The 14,846-nt window shown below is 50.6% G+C and overlaps 6 protein-coding genes across 6 annotated transcripts; 4 read left to right on the top strand and 2 right to left on the bottom strand.

Annotated features, from left to right (window-relative positions):
- Positions 1-152: 152 nt before the first annotated feature.
- Positions 153-1,697, top strand: T310_7218 (uncharacterized protein; the record flags this gene model as incomplete). Its single annotated transcript, XM_013469984.1, has 8 exons — positions 153-188; positions 248-288; positions 350-429; positions 483-635; positions 699-721; positions 790-1,001; positions 1,072-1,321; positions 1,389-1,697. 8 exons carry the CDS (start codon positions 153-155, stop codon positions 1,695-1,697), a joined length of 1,104 nt encoding a protein of 367 aa, XP_013325438.1.
- Positions 1,698-3,590: 1,893 nt separating this feature from the next.
- On the top strand, positions 3,591-6,995 carry T310_7219 (Uncharacterized protein; the record flags this gene model as incomplete). The annotated part of the gene is made up of 1 exon (XM_013469985.1): positions 3,591-6,995. The coding sequence occupies one exon, from the start codon at positions 3,591-3,593 to the stop codon at positions 6,993-6,995; it is 3,405 nt and encodes a 1,134-aa protein (XP_013325439.1).
- Positions 6,996-7,259: 264 nt separating this feature from the next.
- Positions 7,260-7,717, bottom strand: T310_7220 (uncharacterized protein; the record flags this gene model as incomplete). Its single annotated transcript, XM_013469986.1, has 3 exons — positions 7,260-7,308; positions 7,381-7,466; positions 7,529-7,717. 3 exons carry the CDS (start codon positions 7,715-7,717, stop codon positions 7,260-7,262), a joined length of 324 nt encoding a protein of 107 aa, XP_013325440.1.
- Positions 7,718-9,448: 1,731 nt separating this feature from the next.
- Positions 9,449-10,409, bottom strand: T310_7221 (Short-chain dehydrogenase; the record flags this gene model as incomplete). Its single annotated transcript, XM_013469987.1, has 2 exons — positions 9,449-9,571; positions 9,684-10,409. 2 exons carry the CDS (start codon positions 10,407-10,409, stop codon positions 9,449-9,451), a joined length of 849 nt encoding a protein of 282 aa, XP_013325441.1.
- Positions 10,410-11,365: 956 nt separating this feature from the next.
- On the top strand, positions 11,366-13,087 carry T310_7222 (Dimeric dihydrodiol dehydrogenase; the record flags this gene model as incomplete). The annotated part of the gene is made up of 4 exons (XM_013469988.1): positions 11,366-11,467; positions 11,671-11,780; positions 11,829-11,962; positions 12,015-13,087. 4 exons carry the CDS (start codon positions 11,366-11,368, stop codon positions 13,085-13,087), a joined length of 1,419 nt encoding a protein of 472 aa, XP_013325442.1.
- Positions 13,088-14,144: 1,057 nt separating this feature from the next.
- On the top strand, positions 14,145-14,846 carry T310_7223 (Hexose carrier protein; the record flags this gene model as incomplete). Its single annotated transcript, XM_013469989.1, has 2 exons — positions 14,145-14,559; positions 14,613-14,846. Coding segments are annotated over 2 exons (649 nt in total), but the record flags the coding sequence as incomplete, so codon positions are not given.

Raw genomic sequence — 14,846 nt, forward strand, 5'->3', positions numbered from 1 at the left:
TTGGGCAGATGGTAGACTACGGAGACGCGAGCTTTGGCGGTGCTGATGAATCAGCATAATATAAACCTTCTCGATCCGCTCGACGTGCTGTCTCGTCGATACACCCTGACAACGCACTTTCATAGCTAGTCATCTCCGTTTGTATCTTCACAATGGCAGAAACACGGTGGCCGTGGACCGTCAGGCACGTACAGTACCATCGTCCTTGTCGCAAGATGATCACTAACTAACTACTCTTTGATAATAGGATACCGACATCGACTCTGCCTATGAAGATGAAGAGGAGCGGTGAGCGACCACACTAGGTTGTGTTCAATTGACGCTGATTCAAACCACTGACATTGCCCAGATCCGACTATACTGCTTCTCTGTCATCCTCTGTTCTCAACTTCCGCCAAGAGAATAGCAGACAGTATCATAGCGATGACCGTGAGTCTCTTTCTTTGGCCGGTTGCTAGCAGGCTATTAAGGGGGATAAAAAGGCTACGACGACGACGAATGCGACCGTCTCGACATGCTCCATGAACTGTTCTTGGTAATGACAGAAGAAAAACTGTTTCTCGCGCCGATTGGACCCTCCCCGCAGCGGGTTCTGGATCTGTGTACGGGGACAGGTATCTGGGCGAGTGACTTTTGTGAGTATTCTTACTAACTAACTGGATTGATTTGATTGATTTGAGTCGTTAACACTCCTGCAGTTGATCAATTCCCTTCTGTGGAGGTCAGTTGATGTTGCTTTGGAATCTGTTCACGGTCTTAGTTGAGTAATTAATGAATGCTCCGTGCTAGGTCATCGGTAACGATCTGAGCCTGAAGATGTCTCAGCCAGATGAGGGATACTCAGACGAATATGCCATTATCCGACCACCCAACCTGAAGTTTATCGTCGAAGATGTCGAGGAGGAATGGCAATATGAAAGCAATCATTTCGACTTTATCCATGCCCGAGGATTGCTCTTCTCGATCAGAAACATGGAGAGACTGATTCAGCAAGCGTACAAGTGAGGGCATACACCAGTATCTAACTGAACTTTCATTTTTATAAGTGTACTAATGACAAAGGAACGACAGCTGCACCAAACCCGGCGGATGGGTCGAATTCCAAGACTGGGATCCCACCATCTACTCCGACGACGGATCCACCGCGGGTTCAACCATCGAGAGATACTACACTACAATCTGCGACGCATATGAAAAGGCCGGATACTGTGCCAAGCCAGGGCCCTCGCTGGAGCGGTGGTTTCGTCAGGCTGGGTTTGTCGACATTCAAGTGACGAAATACCGCATTCCGCTGGGATCTTGGCCGGAAGATAGATATCATGTATGTCTGCAGAAGAAAGAGAAACTGTAGTTTTGGTGATAAACTGACTGACCTTTTTTTTTAATAGCAAAAGCTCGGAACACGGAACTTGGTGCAGCTTGAAACAGGCGGTCTCGAGGCGATGGCGACGGCAGTGCTAACACAACACGAAGGGTGGTCAGCCGAGCAAGTCAATGACCTGATCGCTCAGACGAACAGGGATGCGAGGAACGAGCACATCCACGGGCTTTTTGACTTGTACGTTGCCTCTTATACTTATACTACACAAGAGGGGAGATCTGACAGGATCATCCAGCTACATTGTTTATGGACGAAAGTCAGAATGACAGGGATAAGACTGGCTGGATTGCACTTGGGAAAGAAAGGAATATCGTGATTTAAATAAATCGATTAAGGTGTTTGCTTAACGTGTCTCGTCTTGTCTTATCTGTATTGCCGCTTTGTCTACAATAATACTGAACTTAATTTTTTCCGAATAAGGAAACAGAATGAGGGCCTAGTAAACGAACAATCATCTGACCTTCATCCAAGCTCTACTAACTAAACGTTTACTGTAGCACATGTGTCAACCGGCAGCTATCAATCATTGTAGGGGTTCACTAGATAACTTAGGTTTTTCTTTTGTGTCCCAGTTTGTTTGACAAAATGTTAGGTGATAATAGGTTGGCTATATAATACTCCTCTAGCTAGTAATGTGCATCGCTTTTTTTTTTCAGTGTATAGCAAAAACTTATAGGAAAGTATATTTCTAGACGATTAATACAGTAATTGATATGATTGCCAGATATTCAATATTAATGCATGCAGATGTAATACACTCTATATCCAATCCCAGTACACGGAATTAAATTTAAATAGTTCCGAGATGCACCATTAATTAAATATTAATAGTCCAGGCAGGACATAGAAATAACTGCTACATCATCACAGAGACGGGAAGTCAATAGTCCTTATTCAACTCCATGCCTTGAAAACCAGACAGAGTTGCAGCCTGTGTACAGTACAATTACCAAACAGCTTTATGAGATGCATATATTAGTTCTGTATTGTTGTAGGTCGCAACATTTTGTGGATTCACCGAAAGCAATGTCATGGCATCCTCTCGGCCGAGTTTGCAGCATAGGCTAGGTACAGTACATCCATCTAGGTTAGCATAGCTTCTACTTCTATCCAAAGGCCTAGAATCAATCTGAGTAATAGTTATCTCCGTATGAAGATAGGAAAATAAACCTCTCTGTCAATACGGAGTATTCCGTGGAAAAACCCCTGCAGATCATGAAACAGAGGACTCATTCAAACCAACCAATAAAATAACACAAACTAGACAACCAGGTTAAGCTTATTACTACTAATAATTTTTTATAGCCAATCAACATGCCAGAGAAAGTGTTGGTTTGCTCTGGTTGGGATTACATGCCGGACATGGTTGGCTTGTATGTTCTGTGCTTGTGCCCAAGGCCTGACTAGGAGTTAGTTAATACAAATTGGCCCCAAAATCCCAACTGCGAGATATACACGAAGGCCATGGCTGCGGTTGGCTAGATGCGGCTGGATTGTGGGATGTACATTTAAAATATTTTAGACTGAAAATGATGACAGGCAATATTGTCGGCTATGAGTACTTTGTACCACGCGACATTACCCTAGATCGATTTTTATAGCTAAATGAAGGTGACAATGCTGCAGCAATGATCTCGGAAAAATGAGCGGGTTATGCAGGATGGAACGAACTGACAACCAAGCTGACAATCCACCAAGCTTGTGTAGGAAAGCAGCAGTGTGGATATTCCCCCCCCCCCCCCCCCCCCACCATTCCTGCTCGATTGAACAGACATTGGTGATCAAATCTTCGAGTACCTCGGCGCCAAGCAGAAAAGATCGCGTCTGGAGATTCTAGATCTCGAGTCTTTCGCTGCGCAGGATTCGCGAAAAATGCCGCCCGCTGGCCCCCAACGAGTGCAGGGTCCATTATCCACTACTGCCGAGACTTGACTATCATGACCAGCACCGAGAACGGAGAATCCCACTGGAGCTATACTGTCAACAGGATCTATTCTCTGTGTCTCTATCCTGACGCATATCCGGATTTCCGGCTCCATGATTTCGCCCCTTGATCCTTTCAACTGAAGGAGAGGAAGGCTGTGGCATAAATATGAGAAGAAAACGCCTGTTCAGCCAGGCATCAACCTGGCCCTTCCTTGGAGGGCTTTGTGTACTGCACTTCCTCGTGGTGGGATAGGGTTACCGTTTTCTATCATATTGTCCCACCATGACCAAAGCCCTCTTGACCGTGCTTGTCGCAGGGCTCGCGCTCTTTGATCCTGCGTCGGCCTTGCCTGGGAGAAGGCCAGATATTGCAGGCGTACGACTGTTCACGAATTCTACCAGAAACACTACCAGCACGGCCCATCGCAGCCCGAGCTCGAGTGTTGTCCTGCCCAGCAGTCATGCCCGCTCTTCGAAGGCGTCTCCCAGTGCAGGCAGCTCGATCAGCAGGGTTCTGACACCCTCTGCAGTTTCATCTCCTGGAGCATCGACCTCTGCAACTTCATGGCCTTCTAGGGCAGCTGGTTCATCGTACATGAACCCAGCTGGTTCTACGACTGCAGCCAGTGCTCCGTCTGCAGTATCACCCTCTGGAGCATCACTCTCCGCAGCTTTTCCCTCTGCAGGTTCTCCCTCTGCAATTTCATCTCCTGGAGCATCGGCCTCTGCAGTATCACCCTCTGCATCACTCTCTGGAGCTTCGCCCTCTGCAGCTTCAGGAACTTCTGCCAGAGCAACTGGTTCATCGTACTCGAGCCCGGCTGGTTCTACGACTGCAGCCAGTGCCCCGTCTACAGCTCTGCCTTCTGCGGTGTCTCCCTCTGCAGGTTCATCTCCTGGGACATCGCTCTCTGCGGCTTCAACCTCTGCAGTATCACCCACTGAAGCACCCTCTGGAGCTTCGCCCTCCCAAGTTTCGTCTCCTGGAACATCGCCCTCTACAACTTCAGGGCCTTCAAGCGGGGCAGCTGCGTCATCCACCTCGTCTAGCACGGCTGGTTCTACAACAACCACATCTGGGGCACATACAACAGATACCGGAAGCTCGAAAGGCTCTACAACGGCACCTTCTACAACAGCACCTTCTACTACCACTTCGACCACTTCGACCACCGTCGCCTATCTGACAGCTCCTTTTGTTGTCTCCGGCTCTATCACCGTGCCTGCTCAGACCGCAATCGAATCGGGCACGTTCAGCACAACGACCTTGTCTGACCACACCGGCCCCCCAGACTCCTACTCCGCAACGACCGTCACCGGGTCGGACCACCACCCAACAATTGTCCCGGTGTGGTTCGATCATCATGGACATCCTGTCGTTGTCTTTCCCGTGCATATCAGCGGCCCTCCAGGAATCATCCCGCCGCCGTCGGGATTTCCAACGCTCGACATCGGGCCTGATGGCAAACCGACTCCAGATCCGAATCAGAAGCCGGAAGAAACCGCAAAACCGACGAAAGAGCCTGAGTCGACCACTGCCACTACTTCCTCAACATCCACTTCGTCGTCGACGCCAACTCCAACTGCATCTGCCACTCCATACTTGATTGTGCCCAAGGATTCGGCCAGCAAAGCGGAAAGGGAGTCCTTCGACGCGATCCTGACCGAGCAGGTCGGGAAATCGAACATCCAGAGCGCTACCGACTTCAGCGTCGGGATTGCCTTCTGGAGAGCGCCTCTGAATTCCACCCAGGTCAAACAATTCTCCAGCAATTCGATCATCGACTCGGTGGCTCCGGACGACTGGCTCTCGGTAGATGACATCGACGACCCAGAGGGGGACGATTCGCTCTCAACGCGGTCTTTCGAGCCGGTTCTGGATACTGGCAAATCCTTCCAGTTCTGGAAACGCGCTTCTCCGATCCAGCAGAAGAATGCACCGCCCGAGTTGGCCGTCATCTCGCAGCCGAAAAATCAGCTGGTCCCCAGCATCTCTAACGAATACCAGTATGATCCGTCGGCGGGCAAGGGGATCACCGTCTACGTCGTGGACTCGGGGGCCAGCACCCAGAATCCCGAGTACATCAACATGCCGGGCAGCAAGCGATGGCTCTTTCCGGGCTTTGGCAAGACGCCAGATCACAACCAGGACGACAAGTTCAACCACGGGTCCTGTGTGCTGTCGAAAGTGGCCGGGCCCACGTTTGGCGTGGCCAAGAATGTGGACGTGGTTGTGGTCAAGCTGCAGGCTGACACGACCAACGGGTTCAAGATCCTCACGTCGACGTACATGGACGCGATGATCGAGGTCAAGAACGACATCCTGAACCGCAAACTGCAGGGAAAGGCCGTCATCAACTGCTCCTTCGGCTTCTCCATCCCCGCCAACGACCGCAATGCGCAGATCATCAAGAAGCTGACGCAGGAGATTGTACAGCTCGACGTGCCGTTCACCATCGCAGCGGGCAACGACGCCATGAGAGGCCGTCCCGACGTCGACCGCTATCCGGCGCTGTGGGCGAACGACATTGACGGGCTGATTGTCGTCGGTGCCACCGACAACGACGGCAATCTGGCCCCCTTTTCGCAAGGGGGGCCACTGGTCTCTGTCTGGGCGCCGGCGGACGGCATCAGCTGTGCAGACAACGGCGCTGGCGTGGGTACGAACAGAAGAGGCACGTCCTTTGCGGCGCCGGCGGCGGCCGGGCTGGCAGCGTACTTCATGGGCCTGCCAGGGAATGGACTGGGGCAGCCAGGGTCGGGCAAGATCGCAGCCAACGTGAAGAACCTGATGGCAAGCCTGGCGTGGCCTCGAAAGAAGGGCGCGGCCGAGAAGGTCATCTGGAATAACCAGAATGCGGGCTGCCAGCCAGGCGTTGTCCCTAAGCGTGATGGTTCGGATGCGTGTTCGTTGACGGCGAGCACTGACACCGCAACTGCAACTGGCTCTGCGAAGGCGACTGCTACCGGTTCTGCTGGCTCGAGTTCGACGGAGAGAGGCCCTACGAGCTCTACAGCAGCTCAGACACCTACATCGAAGGCAGTTTCCACGAAGTCACCTTCTGCAACTCCTACACCAGATCGTACAACCACAAGTCATACGACTAGTCATGCTACCAGCCACACACCAGAACATACTACAAGTCATACGACAAGTCCAACCACTAGTCATACTACAAATCATACTAGTCCTGCAACATCAAAAGCAGATTCCACAACTACAACCACTCATACTACTACGACAGAGGCAGATTCAACCACCACGCAGAACCCCACGACAACAAACCCCCTCTTCTGCGCGCCTTCCAACTACCACGGCATCCCAACAGGCGTCCCTCAAGCCGACACCCAATCCCGCATCGACAAGTTCTGCGGCGGGATGAAGAAGGACGTCGCAATCGGCGACGACAGCATCTACCCCACCGATTTCAGGTCCCTGTACTACCAGTATTTCATGCCGGGCCTGGAGGTGGTGCTGAACATATCCGTCGTGCAGGGTAATTACTTCGTGATCAACCAGACAGTCTGCCAGGAGGGGTTGAGCACGGTGCTGAACGGGTGTCCGCCGTTCAGTGCGCCGGCGGGCAAGGAGCTGATCAAGTATGGCGGCTCGTTGAGGGTGAGCAATGGCACTGGGGGGGTTGCTGATGTGCAGATTATCCTCCTGCCGGATGAGATGATTTCATGAGCTGCTACATAGATTAGGAAATGTTGGTGTATAGATTTGTATGGATTTGTATGATTATGACAAGAATATATACATACAGACAGACATATAGACACTGAACTCAAATGCTCTCAATTAAACATCATGCCAAAAACAAAAAACAGAATCATCATCGATCGTCAAGAACATCCAATTACCAATAGAAAAGAAAAACAAATTAGAAGAAAAAAAAAACCTATTTAAAGCAGACATCTCTGACGACCCCATTCTCATCGACATCGACAGTCAATCTGTGGAAACGACAACATCAGCCTCGTCATTAGCACAAAGTAAACTAAACAATTTAAAAAAAAAAGACACAGACAGACAGACAAAGAGAGAGTGAAAGAGAGGGGGAAAGACAAACCTCTCCTCATCAAAATCCATCAACTCAACCAACCCCACCCCAACAACCCTCGATTTCTCCGGCAGAATCGACATTGAGACGTGTGTCTTGCAAATAGTCAACAACCAGTCAGTCAAGAAAATCCATGTTTATCAGATGGCGATCGTACATCCTTCATCTCAGGCTTCACCTCCTCCCCCTTAGGAACGAGCTTTTTCCCCAGAAGCAGGTGCTTCCATGCTCGTTCGCGGAGGAGAAGAGGACCTTGCGTAAGGTCTGCTTCTGTGGGATAGTTTGTGTTTGGGTCGGGAGGGTCCATGAGTTGGATTAGGTCGGCCATGTAGGAGGAGGAGGACATGGTTGTAGGCTATGTAGTATAGTATAGTCGTAGATATGTAGATGGATAGATAGATGCGTATGTCAGGTGTGTTTGTTCGTTTGTTGGTTTTAGTTACTGCAGATGCTCGTCATTAGTGTAGTGATATAGTATGTAGGTTGGTTATGTGAGTTGCTGTTGGGGCTTTGGCTCTCTCTTATATAAGAAATTATGCTGCCGCCTGGCGGGTCGGCCCGAACGCCCAGATGGGAACTTTTAATCCATCTTCCTTGATCAATAATAGATCAATTTAGATGAGATCACTTTTTCTTCTTCTTTTTTCTTTCTTTCTTTCCTTCCTTTTTTTTTCCCTTATCGAGAGATAAAGCGACAGTGTCTCTTTTAATACCTCTGCATCAGTACATACATGCGCATACATCTCCGATCTATAAAAGCAAATCTAAGTGCAAAACAGCAACATTAGGTAGGTACTGTACAACATGGAGGCGGTATTATTCAAATCGGACGGAAATCAGAATCTTTCCAGGATCTAATTAATTACCTCTACACATGGAAATACTATAATCCAAAATACAAAAATAAGAATTATTCATCTTTCCAACGGCAGGAATTGTATTTTCAATCCCCTTCTGGAGGGAGATATTAATTTGGTATGTATTTCCTAGGAGAGGTTAATTAATTTAATTCAATTCAGTCAACAGCTGATTGATGATTACTAACTTACTGCTATTGTCACTACAATTCAAAAAAATTACTTTCATTTTATTTTATTTATTTCATTTTTTTTCTCAGGAATCCGTGCTATTTATTATCCTGTTATGGCCAGTAAAGGCAAGCTATTTTCCAATCTTTTTTTAATGCTGATGCCCAGATGTATATGTACAGAAAGGTAATTATCATTCCTTCATGCTTATCGCGCAAGAAACTTGCACAAAAGAAAACATTTAATTCCATCAGCGCCTAGCAATCAATTCTGTCGAATCTACACAGTCAACCAAACCCGCTGAGTGTTGGGCCGTTCCCTCGCTAAAATATTCTCTGATCTTGTCGGATTACTCCATCATCCTTTATTGTGACGTGAAATACTACAAATTCTAGTATTCCAGTCTTTTCGAACTTCACCTTCTTTACCTACTTACGTCCTTGTTCAAGATGGATTATTCAATATCGTACTGTCTGTAAAGCAACAACGGTGACATAAAAATAAAATTTGTTTCACTAAATAGAAAGAAAGTAATAATATGATATCTTTCGATTTATTAACTAGTTTTCGATAATAGTAGAATATCCCGCGTTTCGCAGGATTATTGCGTAATGGTCTACTGCCTGTTTAGTTGTCCACTCTAATATATATATTCTACCCAGAGGCGAAAATGATGCTGTATGCCGAATCCCATCCAATGAACAAACACGTCTTGATAATCTTTCTGCAGGGCACACTAGATGAAATTTTGATATTAAGGTTAGGCTTAATCGCTGAGTTAATAATATCCGCTGTACAGTACAAGAAGAGCTGTATTTTTGAAGAAGCAATTCCAATTCAGTCTAGGTACTGCGGTACGAGCCAGGAATACCCAGTCCTCGACCAGAAGGGATTGATAGTTACGCAGCATGCTTCTGGCCAATCCTTGGATATATTTGATGTGAATTAAACGAAAATGATTTAGTTGTCGAAATTGGAGAATACATTTCCTTCATTTCTTTTTCATTTCATTCCATTTTTTCTTTGCCTACTATGCAGGTACTTATGATTTAGATACGCGTATTCTCCATCAAGGAGATTTCAACCGGTGATTTCGTCATTGGCATTCTCTGGCAGACTGCTAGGAGAGATTGGTTGGGCGTAAACAATAACAGTTCAAGACTATTTGAGTACTAAATAGTTGGTTCGTCATTTCAGAGTATATTTTCCTATTTACAATGCTGATCCATTCCCTTCATTGCAACGCTACTGCTACCGCAGCAAACCCCCTCCGTTCGTGCTCACCGCGCTCCCCGTGGCATTGGTGTCCTTCATCAGGTAGATATACGCCTCGGCCACTTCCTCCGCCGTGGCCACCTTCCCCAAAAACGCCGTCTTGGCCATCTCCGCAACCAACTTCTCGCGGTTCTCCCCCCACAGCTCCGTGTCGACGGCGCCCGGAATGACGAGGTTCACCCGCAGCGGCTTCAGGTCCAGGGCCAGGTTGCGCGTCATGCCGTCCAGGCCGGAGGCATACGAGGCCACGACGGACCAGTTGGGCAGGGGCTTCTGCGAGACAGAGCCCGACGTGAGGATCAGCGACGAGGTGTAGCTGGGCTTGAGGAAGCGCGGCGCCAGCTTGGCGACCAGCAGCGGGGCCACGAAGCGCACCTGGCCGGCCTGGCGGATAAAGTCGACATCAATGTCCTGGATGGGCTTCATGGCGAGGCTGTCGCCGGCCGTGAAGACGATGTGGTCGAGCGGCGCGCCGTTGTTGCTGGCCCTTGCGGCCGTCAGGACTTGCTCCAGCCGCGCCTCGACGTCCTCCTTCTTCAGATCGCAGTCGTAGCCGGCGATCTTGCCCTGCGGGAATTCGGCTTGCAAGCGTTTCACAGCATTGGCAACTCGCGTGGGGTTCGACGAGACGATGGACACGCTCGCGCCCTCGGCCAGGGCGAGTCGGGCGACGGCGAAGCCGATGCCAGACGAGCCGCCGATGATGACGATTGCCTGGCCGGAGATGGAGGGCATTGTAGAACAGTAGGATGACTGATCGATATAGACGACACAGGTGTATATTCAGAGAAGAAACACGAGGAATACAGAAGAAGCCATCTCAAACACCACGAAGCAGCGGAAATAACAGCCCCACTATCCACTATCTCCGGCGTGCATTCTCATTAGTAATTTTCGGAGTTAACCAGCTGTACATCCATCTGGAATAAATTCTGCATTGTTCTACTTTAATTTCCAGTACTCTCCTGGCTGATTCTCGTTGAATTGCAATTGTGGAATGGACGAATAGTGTATGTACTGCACAGCACAGTAGTACCCCGCACTGCGATATCCGGCATCAATCATGCAGGTCAATTCGGCCTCCTACCTATACAATAAGCAAATCTTACCCAGGCAACATTATTGTAATTCTTTCATTTAATGACACACCTTTCCAGCATTTTATCTACATCCATCCTTGGTACTGCAGATGGCAGTCTGCGGGGCTTGATGGCATGACGTAATTCGATACGGTCACGTGCATGAATTACTAATGCTGATTAGTTACTAACTAATGGATTACTAAGCAAAATGCTCTGCCAAGACGACGGTGCCAAGAACCCGGTGCCCCGAATGCTTCCATAGCAGAGAGTCGAGTATAATCAGTGCAGGATTAATCGGTTATTTGCTATTAATAGCAGAATGTCATATAGACAATCAATTAAGCTGATTTATTGCATAATTGCCTGTCTTCTGGAGAATCTGTTGGCAATTTACCTGCTTTTCTCGGAGATGCCAGACGCCTTGTCGCCGTCTGTCCCATGGCTCAATCCGCATGATGTATCTTGTGTCGCCTCATACTGATCAGATTGAGGATAAGCTGTAATGAAGAATAACGAGATGAAGATATATGATAGAAATCATGAAATATAGCTGTCGTATTCGACATAATTGTGCCGTACTGTGCTTTCATCCTGATTGGCTGTTCCTGTATGGGACTGGGCCAATCGCAGACTACCGAATTGCTTGAGAAACTCAGGGGTCGACAGGCAGATATCAAAGATATCATTAACACTGAATCCATCTTGTATACAGTGAGTCTCTCTGACAGGGCTACGTACAGCACTCCGTTTTTGGCAGCCTGAGCGGATGGCTCATCCCAGCGCTAGTTATTAGTTAGGCTGACAGCTGACAAATACATGTACGACTCACGACAGCCATAGCTCCGCTGATACTAACCAGATCGTCCTGTACATGTTTCTAACCTTCGATCGTCAATAAGAGAAATAACGGCCAGATGCCCCTGCTCAACTTCCTCCACCGCATCTACACCAGCATCCGCCCACCAACCGCCCCAAAGCAGGATGACGCGTTGCGCTTTGGTCTGCTGGGGGCGTCGAACATCGCGTAAGATCCATCCATCTCACCACGTAATGACTTGCGCTGACCTGGTAGTCCCCTCGCGTTGATTGCCCCTGCCAAGTCGCACCCCGAAGTCATCGTCGCGGCCGTGGCTGCCAGAGACCGCAAGAAGGCGGAGGCATACGCCAAGAAACACCAGATCCCCATCGTCCATGACAGCTACCAGGGTGAGTCCTTGCGACACAAACGATGCCATTTCACTTCATCTGACGCTGCTAGCCCTGCTGGACGACCCCGCGATTTCGTGCGTCTACATCGCGCTGCCCAACTCGCTGCACTACGAATGGGCCCTGCGCGCTCTCCGCGCCGGCAAGCATGTCCTGCTCGAGAAGCCGTCCGTGTCGAATGCCGTCGAGGCGCGCGCGCTGTTTGAGCATCCGCTGGTGACCGCTCCCAACGCTCCGGTCCTGCTGGAGGCCTTCCACTACCGCTTCCACCCCGCCTGGCAGACCTTTCTCTCCCTGATCCGGCGCGACCCGCTGGCGGGCCCGGTCGTCCGCGCCTCCGTCTATCAGTATGCGCCGAAGGGCTTCATGCCGGAGGACGACATTCGCTTCCAGTACGCGCTGGCTGGCGGCTGCATGATGGACTTTGGCACGTACAATCTGTCCTGTCTGCGGCAGATCCTCGACGACGCTCGTCCTGAGGTGCTGAGCGCAAGCTACCGGGGGATGCCGCCGCCGAGGAAGAAGGGTCTGCAACCCGAACCCCAGATCGACCAGGCCATCACGGCCACCTACCGCAGTCGCTCTGGAGCAATCGGGCACCTGGAGGCCGACCTGGCGACGGCGGGCGGGTTTCCAGCCTTCCTGCCCGCGTCGTGGACGAAGAACTGGCCGAGCATAGGATGGCCGAAATGCGTCATCGAGCTGGGCGAGAAGACAGTAGATGAGTCCTCCTCCTCCTCTTCCACAGAAGGTACATCGCACACGGTGCAGCGAACAGTGACGCTGTGGAATCACCTACAGCCGACGTTCTACCACCGCATCGACGTGCGCGACACGCACACGATCCGCCAGGGTTCGCAGGTAGTCCGACGCTGGACGGAATCGAAGCAGATCAAGGCATACGACTGGCCGGAGAAGCATCCCGGTCGTAATAATAATAGTGGGGCGGCCTGGTGGACGACGTACCGGTACCAGCTGGAGGAGTTTGTGCACCGCGTCAAAGGGCGCGCGGGCTCCAGGGTGTGGATCGATGGCGCGGACAGCATTGCGCAGATGGAGGTTATTGATCGGACGTACGAGAAGGCTGGGCTGGCTGTGAGGCCGACCAGTTCGTTTACTGTGTGAAGGACTTTGTCTTGTCATATCCTGGAACTTTTCTTGTTTGATATATGCTGAAGATACCTGTGCGGTTGGAATCTTGTACGACTTTTTTTTTGTGCTATTTATCAGAGTTGGATAGGACAGTGTACTATTTCAAGCTTACTTTCTCGATCATGGATATAATGAATTTTTTGTTTCTGTTCCTTTTTTTGCATTCTGATCCTGGAAATGTACGCCAGTAACGATCCCATCTGAATGCAGTATGAGATAGAAATCCTTAACCGTCTGATCCAAGTTATCTCCTACTGGAACTTTCCATTCCATCGCCATTATCCTTATTATTGCTGAAGAATCCGGGGTTTTATATCCCCAACATTCTGGTCCACCTGCCACGCTAACCCCGATACGGCAGGTCAGTATGCGAGTCACGTGTCAGACAGCACCCCACCGAGAACGAACTGTGTCACAGCAAGTGTGACAGCATACTCGTATATCCTTCCTCTTACAGAACATGGTGGATACCTCACAGCATATTCCTGCGAAACAATATTTCTTCTTCCTGCCGAATAATATTTCTGCCGAACCATACAGCCGGTCCTTCGCAGCCAATCAGCCGCCACGCACTCGCCAGCCAATCGCGCGCGCGGCAGTGGACCCGTCGGAGCAAAGGCCGGGGAAAAGCCGGGCGGGCTCCGTCCTCCCCGGACTCTTCTCCACGCCTTCTCCGCGTTTCTGGCTCGGCGAGTGCCGCGAGTCAGGGCGCTGCTCGGACATGGTCCGAGGGGTGCATGTTTCTGATGCGTGTGATTCGTCGGGGGAATTTGCTGTTCCACGCGAAATAAAACAGGAGGAACAGATTAACACGAATCCATCGGGATTGATTGCTGCGAACATGTGCTTGCGATTACTACGGAGTATGCTGGTGCGGTGGGTATTTATCTCTGGCGTGGCTGCCAGAGCCAAGGGAGCCAAGTCCCGTCAAGCTCTGGCCATAGCCCTGTATCTACAACTATATAGATCGGCGTGGAGGCCTCAATATCCCTCCTCAACGTCGTCTCTTTTGACTCACTGAGCCAGCATCATGGCGTCCTCCTCGTCGCCCTCCTTCCTCGGCCTCCGCGGCCAACCCCTCGTCTACGCCGTCACCCTCTGCTGCTCCATCGGCTTCCTGCTGTTCGGCTACGACCTGGGCTTCATGGGCGGCCTGACCACCTCGCCCGAGTTCCTGGCCGTCTTCAACAATCCGGGCTCGTCGCTGCTGGCCTTTCTTGTCGCCTCCTACGAGGTGGGCTCCATGTTCGGTGCCGTGTCCCAGTTCGCCATGGGTGATCGCTTCGGCCGCAAGCCTAACAACATCGCTGGCGCCGTCATCGTCGCTATCGGGGCCACTCTTCAGGCATCCTCGTTCGGCCTGGCCCAGTTCCTTGTTGGCCGTCTGGTTGCTGGCTTTGGCCTTGGTATCATGACGACCGTCATCCCGATCTGGCTGTCTGAATGTAGGGTTCATTCGGCGAATCTTCATGGCTATTATTAACTAGGAATGCGATAGGTACCACCCCCAAGTCCCGCGGCCGCATGATGGCCATGCAGCTGTCCAACCTCATCATGGGCCTCATCATCGCCAACTGGCTCGACTACGGCATGGCGTCCTACCCCGGCTCCATCCAGTGGCGGCTGCCGTGCGCCTTCCAGATCGTCTTCTGCATCATCGTCGTCGTCTTCATGCCCTTCCTGCCCGAGTCGCCGCGCTGGCTGTGCGCCGCCGAGAAGCTGCCACGCGCCC

The sequence above is a fragment of the Rasamsonia emersonii genome, assembly GCF_000968595.1.
Source record: "Rasamsonia emersonii CBS 393.64 chromosome Unknown ctg1118621760518, whole genome shotgun sequence".
Lineage (NCBI taxonomy): Eukaryota > Fungi > Ascomycota > Eurotiomycetes > Eurotiales > Trichocomaceae > Rasamsonia > Rasamsonia emersonii.